We start from the raw sequence: 16,913 nt of genomic DNA on the forward strand, positions 1-16,913 counted from the left end.
GCAAAGTCTGATGCAGTCATCCCTCGTGCTTTGACGTCTAAAAAGGTCTGGAGAGCTGGGATCTACACAGAGTCAATATTTATGTAGAGGCTCACTGCCTCTGGCTGCAGTTGCCTGGACCCGCTATGCTCTCCGAGCGCTATTTACAGTTGCTGGCACTCCTGCACAAACTGAGTGAACTCTGGACCCTGAAACAGATGGTTTTTCTTCCCCTACTGCCTTTTTTATTATGCTACCCACATTTGTTGTTCAGGGTCAAGGCAGAGGGTGAAACCAAATGTTTGTGTGCACACTCGGTCTCTGAGGTCTGGTTAACGGATGAGACTCCCCTGAGGCAGTGGCTGTCTTCTGTCTTGTTTCAACTTTTCAATTCAGCTCTGTTCCTCCTCTCAGTGTTTCTTACTGAATATTCACTTAATTTAACATGTGAAGAGCAAAAAGATGCAAGTTTCTGGTTCATGCTTCCAAATTGTTTGTGTTTGACATCTTCATTTGCCCAGCCTGGCAGACTGTTATATCAACTCACTGAGAGAAGAGTATTGCTGGTTTGCTTCATCGATCAAATCCCTTTGCTCTTGTAACCATGGGTCAGAGACTGTCCGTTCCCATAGTGACAATCAAAACAAGACTGCGCTGACAGCCACATGGTGAGAAGCTCTTTTTTTTCCCTGCATCTCAGGAGAAGCACAAATATCAGGGTGTTCATGTCTTGCACTCAAGCCTGACAATAATGCTCTTATGTGTTACATTAAACGGTGGATAACTGTTATCTCATGCTGTGAAATCAACTGTGTGTTATGGGAAGTGGAATTACCCAATTTCCAAGGCTTTCAGAGCTCGACTCCATATCGCTCATGACAGAGTGCAGATGTACAGAAACCATTTTCCTGCTGGGCTGTGTGCAGAGTTTCAGGCTGTACCGATTCATCCCTGTAAATGACAATTTCTTCTTGAGTGACCCGCCTGTTTAAATACAATCATTAAAATCTCTGAAGTGTCACTGGGTCATTTTAAAGTGATTTTGGACACTCCCTCAAACCCACTAGGTTGGATACCACTGAGGCAGTCGTCCATAAATTTAATGCAACTCCTGAGTGTCTGACTTTAAAGCTGCTCTAATCCCTTTTTTATATGAACAATGGATCAAATGACTATGTGTAAAAGTGATTAACACACAAAGAATCATCACCCAAATCTGTCTCTCAGCTCCACAGAGCATTTTGGCTTCTTTCAGCTCTTTGCTTTGATTTAAAGGCCAGTATCTTTACTGTTTCGGTTCACTCTCAGTGCTCTCATCAACTTTGTCTGCTGTTTTCAGCTAAAAATCTCAGATAATTACATTGTATGCTATCTGCTCAGCACCAAATGGCATACAAGAGCCAGATTTTTCCTTCAGGAGTTGGAGGAGACCAAAAAAGAGCTAGAGGGAGTGAATATTGGACTTAAACGAGTCCAATTTAATTCTAGTCTGCTTGATGGGTTAACAGATTATAGTTTGTTAACATATTAGCCATATCAACTTCACAAGGCCATAATATGTCAAAGGGTGTGATTTTTAACTGCTTTTGGAGTTCTGTTACCAAGTCGGCAAAAGAAAGTTTGCTGTCGCTGCTTTACCAGCCATCAAGGTGCTCAGGTAACAAAAGATCAAATGTGAAAAAACAACTTGACAATACTATTGAACATAAGTGGCCAAAAATAAATTATTGAAGCTTTAACTAATGAATTGCATAGTTATGGTACATTTGTAAATGCCATTATCCAGTGACTAAAAGACTAAAAGACTGTAGTTCAGAATCAGGTTTATTGCCAAGTTGGTTTGCACATACAAGAAATTTGCCTCGGTGTACATGTGCACAACAATCAAAATTTGCAAGGCAAGAGAAAGTACAAATACCACAAGTCAAGTAATCGTAAATAATATAGAATAGATATTTATAATAGAAATATGTTCTACACAGAAAAGTGCTGTTAAAGTTTAAAACGAGGAGAATGAAATGTTCGTATATTGATTGGGAATGTGCAAAGAGTGCAAAGAGTTCAGAGACTAACTGAGTGATATTACCATAGCAAGCATCAGTTGATATATGCAAACACATGTACAGGATGCTCCTAATGTACCTGTTGTTCCATTATTATAGAAGAGAGGCCTACACACAAAAAACAAGCAGAAGCTCTTCAGATGCAGATGCAAAAGAGATCAAAATATTTCATATACAAAAGTGCCTGAAAAACGATGTGAAATAAAAGTAATTGCTTCAGCCACAGGACCATTATTGTAATTCTAGGGGAGATACTAGAGATTTAAATAATCTATTAAACAATTATGGACAATCAGGAGAAAAGTGGTAAGAAGTGCTTTGCATGAACTCACTAACAATTTGGTTTGGTCAAGAAGTGCACTAATGTCACACATTGCTATAGCTTTTCCAAATGTTCTCAACAATGTAAGGCATACCCGTCAAAGTATTTTCGACACAATTCCAGTGCCTGATGTGCCAGTGCAGCTGAATCCTCAGAAGAAACAATACAGCACATGCCGATCACATTTTCATAAACCAAGTCATTTTCATTCAGAGAAAACCAGGCGGACCAGAAGTGACCACACCATCTGGATGTCTGTATATGAAGGTGATGAAGGTGTGAGGCAGAACAGCATCTGCATACAAAACTGCTGTCACACATGAAACCTACAATCATGTAAGCTGTTGTTCATTCATAGGTCTCCTGTGTGGAAACATTGATGGTTGGGTGGAACAGGCAATAACTGCACGAGAAATGGCATCTGATGCACGAAACTAAACAATACAGGATATTTGTTTCCTGTGATTGGCTCATTAGTTTACCTCGTACTTCATATTAAGTCGTCAAGCTATGCCATGAACATTGAACCCTTTTGGATACCTTACCTGGGTGAATGATGCTACTTCTTTTTGTTATTTCTAGAGCCTTGGCAGATTTTTTTCAAAATCTTCCTTGTTTACTAGAACCAATGAATTGCCACAATGTAATACGAAGGAATTCAATTCTGGCTCCTGATTTAGTAACATGACATGACACACTGCAGCTATATCTTATTTTAAAGCACACAGGAAAAAGTGACTACTAAGTGGTACAGTCAAGATGATTTGCAAACTATCTGTGTCTCAAAATTTGGCAATTTTCTTTAAAGAGCAGCATAACACCAGCTGAAAATCTTGTTTTTGCCGACCTCTGCTGAGAACAGATAGCTAACAGTTGCCTATTTACACTTCCAATAGTCAGGGTAACATTAGCATTTATTTGAAGTCATGTTTCTGGACACCTGATTAAGTCCAATATTCCACCGACACCCAAAGGTGATATCTCACTCTTCTGCTGTTAAATGCTCATGTAAGTTCACCAGCTAGTTGCCACCAACTTTGTCTGTGCAACATTTGGTGCTGAAAACAGCTGCCATCCATTGTCAAAAACGAATATAATGAGAGCGCTGAGAGTGAATCTCAACAGTAAAATTTCAACCCAAAAACCAAAACAATGAGCTAAAAGAGGCTGTGTAGCCGGGTGATAATTATTTGTAGGTTTGTCACTACAAGCAACTCCTTTTGTAGTCATTTTTTTCCATTTGTCAATCTAAAAATATGATTAGTGGAGCTTTGAGTTTTCAGGAGAACTCTACTTGTTTTCGTTGTGGGTAATGTAGGCACCAGATTTTGACCAGGAAGAAGAATGCATGTAGGAAAAAAAGATGATAGGTCTGGTTCTGCTGCATTGATTTTTACCCTTGATTCTAAGTGCATCACTAAATTGGTGACTGTTAAGGATTAAATTGTCTTAAATGTGTTGAGAAAATCCCTTGTCTTTAAGATTCAAGAAACTTTATTGTCTGTCACATAGTAACAGAAATTCCTCTTTGACACATCTCAATCAAAACCAAAGGTAGACAAACATAACAATAACACAATAGAAACTGTATAAAACATCACAGTAAAATAAGTCATGAATGCTAACATCGATGCAATAAAAATACAATTCAGGTGTGAATAGAACTGTATGTGCCTTGTGTTATTTATTTAGGGCAGTAATGGCTGAGGGTGTGAAGGACACTTCAAAGGTGTTCCTCTTTGCAAGTGAAACCTTATAGCGACGGCCTGATGACAGATGCTAGAGGAAGTGGTGGAAGGGGTGAGAGCAATCCTGTGTTATGATTGTGGCTTTCCTTGTTATTGATCGGTGTCATTGAACAGTGTTTGAGTGATCCAGTTATTTTACTGGCCTGATTGGTAATGTGGGAGAGTTTGATTTTGTGTTTAGTGGTGAGGTTATTGTACCAATGTGAAATACTGATGGTGAGCATTGACTCAATGAGTGACCTGTAAACCATGGTTAGAATGTCTTTGTTACTGTAACATTAAAAGTATTAAGTTTCCTCAACAGGTAGAGGCACTGTTGGGCTTTTTTGTACACTAAGCCAGCATGCTGAGAGAAGGAGAGGAAGGTGTCATTTGAAAGTGTTGAACTGCTCCATCAATTGATCATCCAGCCTGATGGGTTCAGAGTGGTTGTGGTACGTCCAGTTTCCCCCTGCTCCTACATCACAGCCCTTTGATCTTGCCGAAGTTGAGCTCCAGGCAGCTTTCTTTTAAATCTCATTGGAATATCTCATCGTCACAAAGCTTAAAAGGTTTTTTTTTTAGTCTGCGTAAAATTGACGTGTTGAAGATACGCTGTGTTCACTGGACAACAACAAACAAAAGTCATTTCAACCTTCTTTTCCTCTTTTTCTCCCTCTGAGGATTTCAAACAAAGCACTGTGATGACTATAATTCTTGGAGTAATGAGACATGATTACAGATGGGTGTAATCTGTAGTTATAGAACTCAGTGAATTTCACCGTGTCTCATCAAGAGGAACAGATTTAAATCCCAAATGTAAGTGTGGAGAACAGACAGGAACAATATATGCCTGAAGAGTATCAGTTTTATATATCAGATTGTAGGTTCGTGATATGGACAAAAACATGAAGACAAGATCTGCTTATTTACTGTAAGTTAGTCAATGTCTATTTTACAAACACACATATTGTACAGAGTGATGAGACTCCTTCTGTGAAAAGGCTGCTACAACACCTCACATTAAAGAAAAATCAGTTCTAATAGTCAGAGAAGTATTTACTGTTATTATGAAATTACACTGTAACGTCTTGTTTTAGGTTGAACGCACCTGCTTCACAAATTCAAACTCAAACACATACCTCTGCACTCTGCAATACTTGTTGCTATATCATAGAATACATAATTACAATTTCATGACAACTGGGCAAACTCCATCTGCTGATGAGGATCATATCATATGATTGAAATCTCCAGAGCATTATATATATTGTGTATATACAATGACATCCAAACAAAAATATCTGTAATAAGCAATAGTTCCACAATTTATAATGTTTCTAAATGTTTGGCATGGATGCATGAAAGCTGCACCAGTCAATATAGTTGTATGAACAATGGGTAAAATGACTATGTGCAACCTTGTCTTCTAGGAATTATGTTCATACACCACTAAATTGCAGCAGCAAGTGTGTTTAGCTAGAAACACAATTCTGGCTAAATTACATTTTCTTTCAACGTAGTGTGAAAATATTGTTAATTAATGTATTTGGCAAAAAACAAACAGTATATCAATAGTCTTCTATTTGTTGTGGGAATGGGTTAGGGCTGCCCTCAATAAATAGAAAACTATTGATCTGTGAGTGCTGGTATTCTGTTTGTTATTAACATTTAAACCAAACAATCTTTCATAAACCTTAACCAAACCTAAATCTAACCACACACAGGACTCAGAATCCTGCATCTTGTACCTCTGATTTCACAGCGATATATTAATGTAGCACTTTATTCATTCGAAACAACGTTTCCTGTGAACATAATCCAGGCAGCACAATCGGCAGCAAACGTAACTGGGGAAACAATTTAGCAGTATATAAATGCAATTTCAAGGAGACAGTGTTGCTATGTGATATGTAACATAGCATGGTCATGGCAGAGTTATGGACATAGATAAAACCAGTAACAACTCACTAAAATACAAATCTGTCCATTTAAATATGAATATGTCAAGTTTTCTGAGAAACAGGTACTATTAGTGTAAAATTTTGTAATCTTGAAAACAATGTGATGACCTGTTGGTTTAAAACAGGTGCAAACTGTGTACATTTGTAGTCTTTGAGTAATGTTTTTTTCTTGTGTAAAAGGTCTGGCTGAGTGTGAGAGGGATGGCAGATGTTTTGAAGTTTAATCAATAATATAATAGTGAGATTCAATGAGAATGACACCAGGGATAGGGATGGGTTTCTGTCTTTGAAATCCACAGTTTGCTACTATGAGAAAGCTGCTCGGAAAGTGAGGTGGCTGTTTTTGTTTTGTTTCAGCAATATGGCATTGGATATTCAGGAGACCCAACAGGGAACTAACATGGCATATAAAGGGTCATGACAATTTTGAAATCAAGAAGGATAAATGAAACATATCTAAATGAGACTCTGGATTTTTTCCTACAGCAATCAGCCGCTGAAGCACCCTTGAACAACCATGTTTTTTTGTGGATTTATCTTTTGGGAAATCTCTGGCAAAAAGCAAGAGTATTTTTCATAGCACTTTTTTTTTTCCTCCAAAGATGAAATGAGCGAACTCTAATATCTTAGTGAAACCATTAATTGAGGCGTTTTACTGAATAGACAGCACTTCAGGTCATCATGCAAAGGGCATAAAAATGCAAAAAGGAATTTATCCTCAACCCTTTCTACTGGAGGTTACATAACAAACATTTCCTCTTCTCCTCTGGAACTCAAATAAAAAAAAAAAAAAGTGCCAGAGGATGAGTAGCAGATTGTATCTGTGCACAAACAGACCTTTGGCACCATGTTATTAAGATTAAGGATAAATACTGTCTTTTTCTTCAACCGGTGCTCTCATATGAGGAGAGATTGTACCACTGCCAGCTCAAGGTTCAAATAGGGCATCAGTGAAGTTGTTTCAAATATTTGTACTGACAAACACGGCCGTCTCACAAACTCAAGCCTGTACGGCCCATAATAGAAACACACCTACAAAAAGGCTTTGTCACTCAAGCAACACCTGGCCATGATGGGTCTCTAAGCAACGAGTGTTAGTGCATGAAAGGAAGGAGAAGAAACAGCACCCATTTAATTATGTGCTGGTTGAAATCTGCCTCCTATCTTTTGGGGGAGAAAAAAAAGTGACTGGTTAAAGAGGTAATTTCTGCCAACGGGGATGTTTTCTTTATTTAGAGGAAGATTTTCTTTTCTTTTTATGCTCTCGGTGCTGCTATATTTTGTGCTGTTATGAGGTTGATTAGTGCATTCATGTTATATGGCAGTTGGAAAATAGTTGATTGATAAAAACAGATGAAGTTTGTAAGAAATGCAAATGAAAAATTTTCTCTTCTTGCAGGAAAAACTGTTGAGTATCAAAATGGATTCAAAACATGGTGCTGTTGTGGCAAGTCTACAGAACACTTGTCTATAATAGTGCTCATTTGTGTCCGTGTTATTTTACACATTGCTCATGATTTGACGCTGTTGGCACGTAAGGATGCAATCATCTGAGGCTTACTGTTAAGTGTCCTTCTTACTTCATGCCTCTCTAACATCTGATAGGACTCTGCATGCTTACATTGCAGAGGTAGTTCTCACAGGAGTTGCTAGGGGAAATCTTAAGGCAGCGGTGATGGGAATTTAAACATTTTCACTAGGATCTGCACATGATATTGTAGCATAATTAGTTTTAGTTTTCCTACTAACTAGTGAACTCATAAAAAAAAGATATTAAATTAGTTAGTGTGGCTGAATTGGTGGCAGCTTTGCCAGTGTTAGAGGTCATTTGTGATGCAATTTTACCATAAATCACCAAATAAATTAAAATAAAGCTTTAAACATAGAGAGTGCATGTGTTTTCAGCTGATGCCTATGGTTAGAGCCTTTCTCTTCTGGCTGGATACTGTCATATCTGTTGGCTCAGCCTCTGATGTCACTGAATGAGCAGTGCGGGCTTCCAGTGCGCACCTTCGGGGACGCAGCGGTGGCACAGACAGTGCTTTTTCTGCTCGTGCACAACTACCTAGAAACCTTTTGTTTTTGCCATATTTCCAGCATTCGGATTTTAAGCGGTGACTGAGCGCCCTATAAGCTGCTCCCCATCAGTCTTGTTTAATTAGGACGAACTTTTTGGAAGCAGAAAAAAAAAAACAGGTAGGGTGGTTTCACACTTAGGTAATGATGGTGTTGTCCTTGAGCGCGGGCTGTTGCACTCTGGAGCCATAATCTGTGATAATAGAGAAATTTTCTGTTTTTTTCCCTATTTTTTAGTGTGTGTGTAGCAGTCGTTGGAAATCCAGCTGTTTTGACCGATATTTGTCTCAGTTGAGCGGTCACTTTACCCCCCCAGCAGCCCGGACGGTGCAGGCAGTTTTCAGCACCATGGAGAGCGGCGTGGTGCACATCTATAAAGATGACAGATGTCCCACGGGGCAGCCTGAGGAGTGCGTCCCAAACTTCACCTGGCAACCCGGCTTATCGGACATCTTCAACTACACACCCAACGGCACCTGGGATGCTGAGCCCGAGCCCATGTCGCCCATCATCCCAATTATAGTCGCGGTGTACTCCGTGGTGTTTGTGGTGGGCTTGGTAGGCAATTGTTTGGTGATGTATGTCATCATTAGGTGAGTTTTCAGCTTTGAAATATGTAAGCTATGCATGTTATGTCTAAAGCAATGACAGCGTCTGCCTCATGTCATAAAGTGAGGAATATAACGTGTGCACTTGCATGCCCATATGGCTCACAGAACAAAAGCGGATGCGGTGTGTATACATGTTTGAATAGTATAATACATGAAATTGCGGGACGCAAGTGTTTGTTCAGCTGCTGTCATGACTGTGTTGAGTTCAGAGTCACTTGCATCCAGGTCCCTGCAGGGCCGTAAATGGAAATCAACAGTGATAAAGTAGAAAAGCAAAGCTTAGAAATGTCTTTACTTTTATATTTCTTGTATTTCTGCGTCTTCCACTATTTGGTGTTTGCGCACGTTTTCCTGCGCATGTGCTTAAAGGTGCATTTGGGCGGTTTTTTTTTATTGGTAAACTGATTTGAATCCAGCATCCTGAGCTATTTTTCCTTCACCAATGACCACAGTACATTATAAATTGTAACAAGTCTTGCAGTGATTGTAAATTCAATATTTCCTCTCAAAGTCAATCTGTTCCATTTCATGTTACATCATGTCAAGTGTTGGATGTGAAATTAACTTTGATAAATTACACGTTCCAGCCTTGAATAAGGCAGTGTTAATGGAATTGGAGACATTTCCCTCCATTTGGTTCCCTTTTTATTAGACTTTGTGTGTGTACTTTGGCTGCTAAAGTTAATCTGTTTAGTGAGGAGAACAGTTAAGCCCCATCACTAATCCTTATCTGAAAAATAGTTTCATTGACCTTGTTCCTCTTTTGATTGAAACAGCAAAGAATGAACACAAAGCACAATCAACACAGTCAACCTGTTCGTGTTTCCCTCTGCTTTCGTTCTTTTCCTACTACAGATACACCAAAATGAAAACAGCCACCAACATCTACATTTTCAACCTGGCTGTGGCTGATGCTCTGGTCACCACCACCATGCCCTTCCAGAGCACCGACTATCTGCTCAGCTCCTGGCCGTTTGGTGAAGTGGCGTGCAAAGTCTTCATCTCCATTGATTACTACAACATGTTCACCAGCATCTTCACTTTGACCATGATGAGCGTTGATCGCTACGTGGCTGTGTGCCACCCCGTCAAGGCCCTGGATTTCCGCACACCCGTCAAGGCCAAGATCATTAATGTGATTATCTGGGTGTTGTCGTCTGCTGCCGGGATACCAGCAATGATACTTGGCAGCACCAAAACCAATAACGGTATCTTGAACTTTCAAACATTCACACTTTTTTTCTTACCAACTTTTTATTGATATACTGTATATACAATATATATGTATATATGTATGTGTGTGTGTGTGTGTCACAACAAACTCAAAAGCACATACAGAGAAACTAAAGATGGTACTACTGGAAAAATGACCAAAATGCAACATTCACACTTTTATGTAGTCGTGTGACTCCACTTTAGATGTTTCACAGGATTGGCTTGAAATAGCTTAATTGGCTGCAGGAAAAGCAATGAAGTGAAGAGGATGTTCTGTAGGTTTGATGAGAGCCTACATTACAGCTGCTTGATTTTCTGAAGCTATGACAGACATAATGGGTCTTCCTCGATTGAGAATAGAACTTGAAAGATTTTTTTTTTCTTTCGGTGACATTCTAATAGATTGTCCACTTTGACAATGAGCCTCCTTTCAATGAGGCACAGAGCACTTTACCCAGAGTTATTAGACTAGTCTCTCTGTGGTGTCAGCCCGACTCCATTTTAGGATCTGACATTATGATTTTTAGTCATGCTAGCGGCGTGGCTCTGTTGGTCAGTCCAACACTTCGATTGAAATACCTCAACAACAGTTTGATGGATTGGTATGACATTTTGTACAGACATTTATGATCCCTAGGCTTTTCCTCCAGCACCATCTTGAAGTTGACTTTTCAAGTTTTCAGTGAAATTTCTAGACAACCATTGGGTGGATTGCCGTCTTCAGGATGAATTGTAATACCTTTGGTGTTCCCATGACTTTTCATCCATCACCATCATCAAGTCAAAAGTTTTGTTTGTTCAAAACTTTAGTTTATGACCAAATAATCCTGAATTAAATACAACTGTGTCTTTGCATTTGTCTTATTCTACAACTAACAGGGACTACAGAATGTGCCCTACAGTTCCCTGAACCCTACTCCTACTGGGATACCCTGATGAAGATCTGTGTCTTCATCTTTGCCTTTGTGGCGCCCGTCATCATCATCACTGTCTGCTACACACTGATGGTCATGCGGCTGAAGAGTGTGCGTCTGCTGTCGGGCTCACGCGAGAAGGACCGCAACCTGCGTCGGATCACGCGCTTGGTGCTGGTGGTGGTCGCCGTCTTCGTGGTGTGCTGGACGCCGATCCACATCTTCATCCTGGTCAAGGCTCTGTCGGCCAATGTGCCCGAGACCACTCCCGTCATGGCCGCCTACTTCTTCTGTGTGGCGCTAGGCTACACCAACAGCAGCCTCAACCCTATCCTCTACGCCTTTCTTGATGAGAACTTCAAGAGGTGCTTCAGAGACTTTTGTTGTCCTGGTGCACAGGGACACGGGGACTGCCAGGGTGTGAGTCGGGTGAGGAGCACCCTACGGGATCACTCGTGTCCCACAGAAGCCAGGGGAGGTATGAGGCAAGCCAGGCCCGTATGACTAGCCATGGACGTGTCCTCCATGCCCTATCAGGGCTGGGAGGACTCCAATGACCTGGGCTTGACTCAAATCACCACTGCCATCTGAGGGCGGCAAGTGAGAGTAGTTGTTATTTCTTCAAAAGCATAGTCACTTAAAGAATAAGACTGGTGATATTCTACATTTGTCTTATTGTCCGCAAATCCCATCAAAAGACTAAAACCAACGCTGAATGATCCTACGAAAACAAGTATTAGTATGTACTACTTAGTAAGAAGTAGCTTATTCCTCCATTGTGGTACAAAAACTATTAACAACACATCAATGAGCCACACAGTTGTACAGGATGACGTGTTCCTTTATTACAATGAACAGAGCCCCAGTAGTTTATTTTGACCCAATGCCACTGTTTCTCTGCCACGAAATATTCACTAGAGCACCAAATGCGTACCAATCCGCCACTGAAAATAGTCCACAACAAATGCACTTTTTGCACCTGTTTGAGTAACATTTGCTAAAAACTAAAATGCCCAGCCGTTTTAGGAAATTCCTGAGACTTTTTAAATAAAACAGTACGCACTTTCTCATTCAAGAGAATGGGAAGGTGCGTCAGGACTTTTGACTAGTACTGTATATAAACAGTATGTGACTTTTTTTTTTAAGATTTATATTTTATGTAGGAACCAATGGGCTTGGGGTTTGTTGACAGTAAGAAAAATAATAGAAAAACACCAGATTTATCCTTTAAGATGACATTTATATCAAAAGCCTATGAGACAGTGATGGTTGAAAAAGATGCTCCTGGGATCACACCACAGCTGGATACTGGATCACTGTATAGTGTTTCGTAATGTATGAAATCCCTTATGAAGGAATTGAAGCTTAATGCATTAAAAAACTGAAGACTAATTATTAACATGTACATGACGTCATTTTTCACATTATTCATATTAACAAATGCCAATCTCTTCATATATTGATAAAAGATGTCAAAACAGACAAACCAAAAGTATTTTATCATGTAGCTACAGTGTATTCATATGTAAATTGTCCTATAGGTTTTCAAATTAAAGTGATTAATATAGTTCTCACATGCATAAAAAGATCAAGTGGTATTTTGAAAGAATGAAAGTGTCCCTGATTATTTTGGGATCAAATCGCATTTCAAGCATCATATTACACTGATTGTGTATTATGTGAATTGTAGTTTGGTTCTTTGCTCTATTGTGAATTTGTGAATATCTTTGAATAGTCTCACTTTTGCAGTAAAACCTTGTAGAAAATGTGATAATGTCTCAGGGACCATCCTCTGTAACTCACCGCAAGAAGATATTGAATACAAAGTGTTTTCTCCTTGACAAGATGGTTGACTTTGACAAGGCTTCAGTGTCGAAACGTCAGTGGCTACTACTCTTTAAAGCTGAACTTTGTGCTTTAAGAAACTATTATTACATCTGACAGTGTATTACAGCTTTGAACACTTTCAGCTGTGATGCTGCATCTCATCAAGGATAAGTCGAATATTGTACATAGTGTTGTCATTCAGGCATGTTCTCACCTTGTCTGAAGCACTAGTACATGTGAAAACTGGGCAGAGGGCTCCAAGGCAACAGTCGACATGACAATACCATACTGTATCTACACAGCAGGGCTTTTTGTGTTTAACGCAATTTAATCTTTTCAGCTTGACAACCATGTGGGGGTTTTTTTGTTTTGTTTTGTTTTTTGTTTAAGCAGCAGGTTTTTGTGAATTTTCAAAAACACAGGTGTAATTCTTATAGAGAAAATGTGATCCTTCAATTTGGCCAACACATGAAAATGAGGTTTTCTCTTGACAGAAAGTGCAGCTTTTTTTGTGTACATAGATAAATGACAGCCTGAATGTGACGTTAAGCCCTTAATTCAAATAGCAAGGCGGTGGCTTTTCAGCTTTATATGTTTGACATTGGCTGCAGTGATTATTTCCTGTTTAATCAGTTCATTATATTGAATAACAATTATTGAATGTATACAGATAAGGAATGTATATGGCTCAGTGTATATCACATCTATGTTTCATCATGTAAAAAGTCATTCATCTTTCTGTCATTGTTTCTGGATTATTGTAGCTTTTATAGGAGTCACCAGATCAACGGGATTTTTTGAGGTTTTTTTTAAACGTAAAGCTGAAATTCAATATTTTATGTCTAAATCTGGTAATGATACAGTAGTTATAGCAGAAACTGTGTTTTGTGCCTTGTTTTGTGTGCCTTATCTTTGGCCTCAGCTTGCTCAGCAATTAGCCACATCCATTTTTGTAGTATATTTTATATTCTGGTATAAGCTTACTGCTTAAAGTTATTGTAGCATTATCTCTGAGAAAACTGAAGTCTTACAGTGGACATCCCACTGTTAGTTACAGCATGTATTTCTTAATTATTCCTATAATACTGTAACTTATTCAGTACATGAGATTGCATTCAATTCTAACTGTGTTCATAAACAAATGATGAGCCGAATTGAGCTCAGGTCTGAGCACCATATATGTGTAAGTGCTGCATTGTAAACTCACTGTATCTGTTGGATATTTTGCTGTATCTTTAAGCTTTGAATGTCAAAATATACTTCATACATGTGCAACTAAGCCACAATAAAGCTGTAAAATGTGAGCTCGCTTCATTTAAAGGTGGGGGTTCATTTCTGTCCTTAATGATTTTCTTGTAGTTCAAGGAAGAAAAACATGGACTAGCATCACAAAACAGCCATGAGATTATAACTAACTTTGCAAATGGTATTTTTGTCAATCCTGTATCAATTCTATTCAACTGAAATACAAAGTTTGTGTTTCCATGGTGAGCGCACTGACTGAAAAGCAGAAGTCCAGGGCTCATTGTACTAATTGTCAGTCGTTTTTGTGTTGGTGGCCTTGCAGAGGAATTTTCAATGACCGCAAATTCAGCCACTGCGTGAGGAGCTTGAGGATATGTTGCTGCTGCTGTGCCTCTCTAGATTTGGGATTTACCAATTTCACTACCCAGGTGTGAACATGGACGTGTCTAGAACATTATGAATGGGATGACTCAGTTTGCAATAGAGGGCCAAGTGCCACCTGGACCTACCTTTTGTTGTGAAGTTCTACAAGCAGCTTAATATCTGATGACATTACTGTAATCTAGGCTGAAACACTTGAAGATGAAGTACCTCTGATGGTGTGATTGCAGCAGAAACACAAACAATATTTGACTAGATTGCCAAAGTAGCCTTAAACATTTCAGTTCACCCTGTTCTGCAGACCTTATCACTGCTAACTCTGCTCTTCTGACTCCTTTGATACACATAACAACTGCATGGGTTTACACTACCCCCCACTTGCACTCTGCAAGTGCCCAGAAAAAAACGTAAAGACTGTCCTTACAGCATTTGTCATTTGTTCAAATTCCTTAAACAATCTATATTTACATTTACCTGACAAGGCCTGAAGTAGCATGACACCATTATAGCACAGCAAAACCTTTGAGAGGTCAGGGATGGTGGTTAGGTCGAAAAAGCAAACTTTGACACTAGACTTCACAGTTTGCATCCCATTTTCCTTCAAGAGTCAACAAATTTTTGACCCTAGGCTGAACTACCAACTGGGCAACGCGAGCAAATGTAAATTTGTAACTACTTTTAAGGCCTTTATTATGTTAACAAAGCAATTACTTGTTACTAACTAATACACGATACACAGAGTTGGTGGAAATGTCCAGCCCTAACCTTCCCCTAACCAAGTATTTTTTGTGCCCAAACTTGACTAATTCTTAACTCAGTAGTGGTGGCAGATCAGGAAAATGGTCATATCAATCCATTTTTCAACAGTCATTTGTAACATTTTTGGAAGGAAATGTTGTCCTGCCTATACGGGTATCAGATCAGAAAATGGTCATTTGGGTCATTTTGTCACAGTGTGTTCTGTATTTTAGCACTTGTTGAGTAGGAATTGCTATACGGCAGCAACAAGCCTGTGATCCCTCACAGACTTTCCAACTGCAAACACTGTCATTTGTGTTTGTGAATGCACAACCAATCAGAGGTTTCCCGTGTAAGTAATTGAACCCTGGTCTCAGTGGTGCAGTGGTGGGCAATTATTTTACTTTTGAATTTTATTTTACTGCAAGAACAATTGTTTTTCTCATAGTGGACATTTGTCAAAGGCTTTTGGAGGGTGCAGCACTCTTTCCGGCAGCTGACAGGCATTCTCAGAGATTTGAGAGGCAAATTAAATCAATCTGTCCTTTTGTGCATTGATGAAGCTGTCAGCCATAATGACCAAGATTACTGCATTTTTTCCCCCCACTCTCTCTCTTTTTGTTTGTCAAGGTGCGTGTGCATTAACAAGCCATTCCATATGGCCAGGTTCAGTAATAGGCTCTTGTGTTTAATAAGGCTTTAATAGGCGTCATTGTTCAAAGGAGAAAATGTCACTCATCATTTGCTGGATAAAGCTTACACTACAGATAACAGCACTAGGGGGAAAAACAGAATGTAGATGTGCTATTAATATTATGTGTATAAGTATTATGTACTGTTAATTATATTAAGCTTAACTGGCTAAGTAAGGCACTCTTATGCTTACAGTAATACTTTATTGATCTGTCGAAAGCCATTATAAAGAATAAGTTTGGGGTTGCCAGGTTGTGAAAAATCCCTTTGGCTGGCGTTTATCCTTTCAACTGGGAAATAATGCAGTTGAAAATGTTGGTAATCATTTAATAAATGCTCATGGGATTTTCACTTTTTGATAGGCCATCATGTATACAGTTATAAATGTCAACTTGAATGTGCATTTCCTGAAGAAAATGTATGTGATTGATGCTATCTGATTAGACTGTTAGCTGCTCCTGCCACCTTATTAATAATAGGTCAACACTGTAACAGCTGAGTGTCAGAAAATGTTTTTATTAATTTTAAGATTATAAAAACGTTTAACTGAAGACACAGAGATGGGCTCCACCGAGTATACTGATCAGTGGCGTTACTGCTATTATGTAAGCTGATTACTGTTGGTGTAATCTGATTACTCATGTAATCTGATTACTGTGGAGACATGAAAATCGCACGATTTTTATGGACCAGCGAGCCAATACCTTGGGTTGGCCCGGGAACACAAATGTGTCCACCAAGTGCTGTTGTTGCTATTATTGCTGTTGCTCCTCCAGTCTGCCCAGATAGGGCTGTAACAAGAGGTCTGCTCCTCAGTTGGGATGTCTCCTGGATGGGAGGCTTTATACCCACTAAAACCTTGTATATTCTCCCATTAGTAGTCCAGACCCGCCACAGCAAGCTGCTGCCTTCTAGGGTTCTCCCTGGGTAAGTGGTCCCCAGGGAGGATGGAGGCTGTTCCATCACGGAGCAAACCAGGACTAGCTGCAGTGAGCTGCTGCCTCCTGGGGCTTTCTCCCAGTGTCTCCCCTCCCCGGGTACTCCCCCACTAAGGGCCGACCAGAATTAGACGCAGACAATTGCAGCCATCCAGCCAGCCCCAGTAGAGTATGTGTGAAGCTGGACCAGCCACAGTGAACTACTGCCTTCCAGATCCCA

General features: G+C 39.6%; 1 protein-coding gene across 1 annotated transcript; it reads left to right on the plus strand.

Moving 5' to 3' along the window:
• Positions 1 to 8,208: 8,208 nt before the first annotated feature.
• Positions 8,209 to 11,919, plus strand: oprk1 (opioid receptor, kappa 1). The gene is made up of 4 exons (XM_042429006.1): positions 8,209 to 8,251; positions 8,369 to 8,724; positions 9,598 to 9,950; positions 10,837 to 11,919. The coding sequence occupies exons 2-4, from the start codon at positions 8,480 to 8,482 to the stop codon at positions 11,373 to 11,375; spliced, it is 1,137 nt and encodes a 378-aa protein (XP_042284940.1). The 5' UTR covers positions 8,209 to 8,251; positions 8,369 to 8,479; the 3' UTR covers positions 11,376 to 11,919.
• Positions 11,920 to 16,913: the final 4,994 nt, after the last annotated feature.

The sequence above is a fragment of the Thunnus maccoyii genome, chromosome 12, assembly GCF_910596095.1.
Source record: "Thunnus maccoyii chromosome 12, fThuMac1.1, whole genome shotgun sequence".
In the NCBI taxonomy this organism is placed as follows: Eukaryota; Metazoa; Chordata; class Actinopteri; order Scombriformes; family Scombridae; genus Thunnus; species Thunnus maccoyii.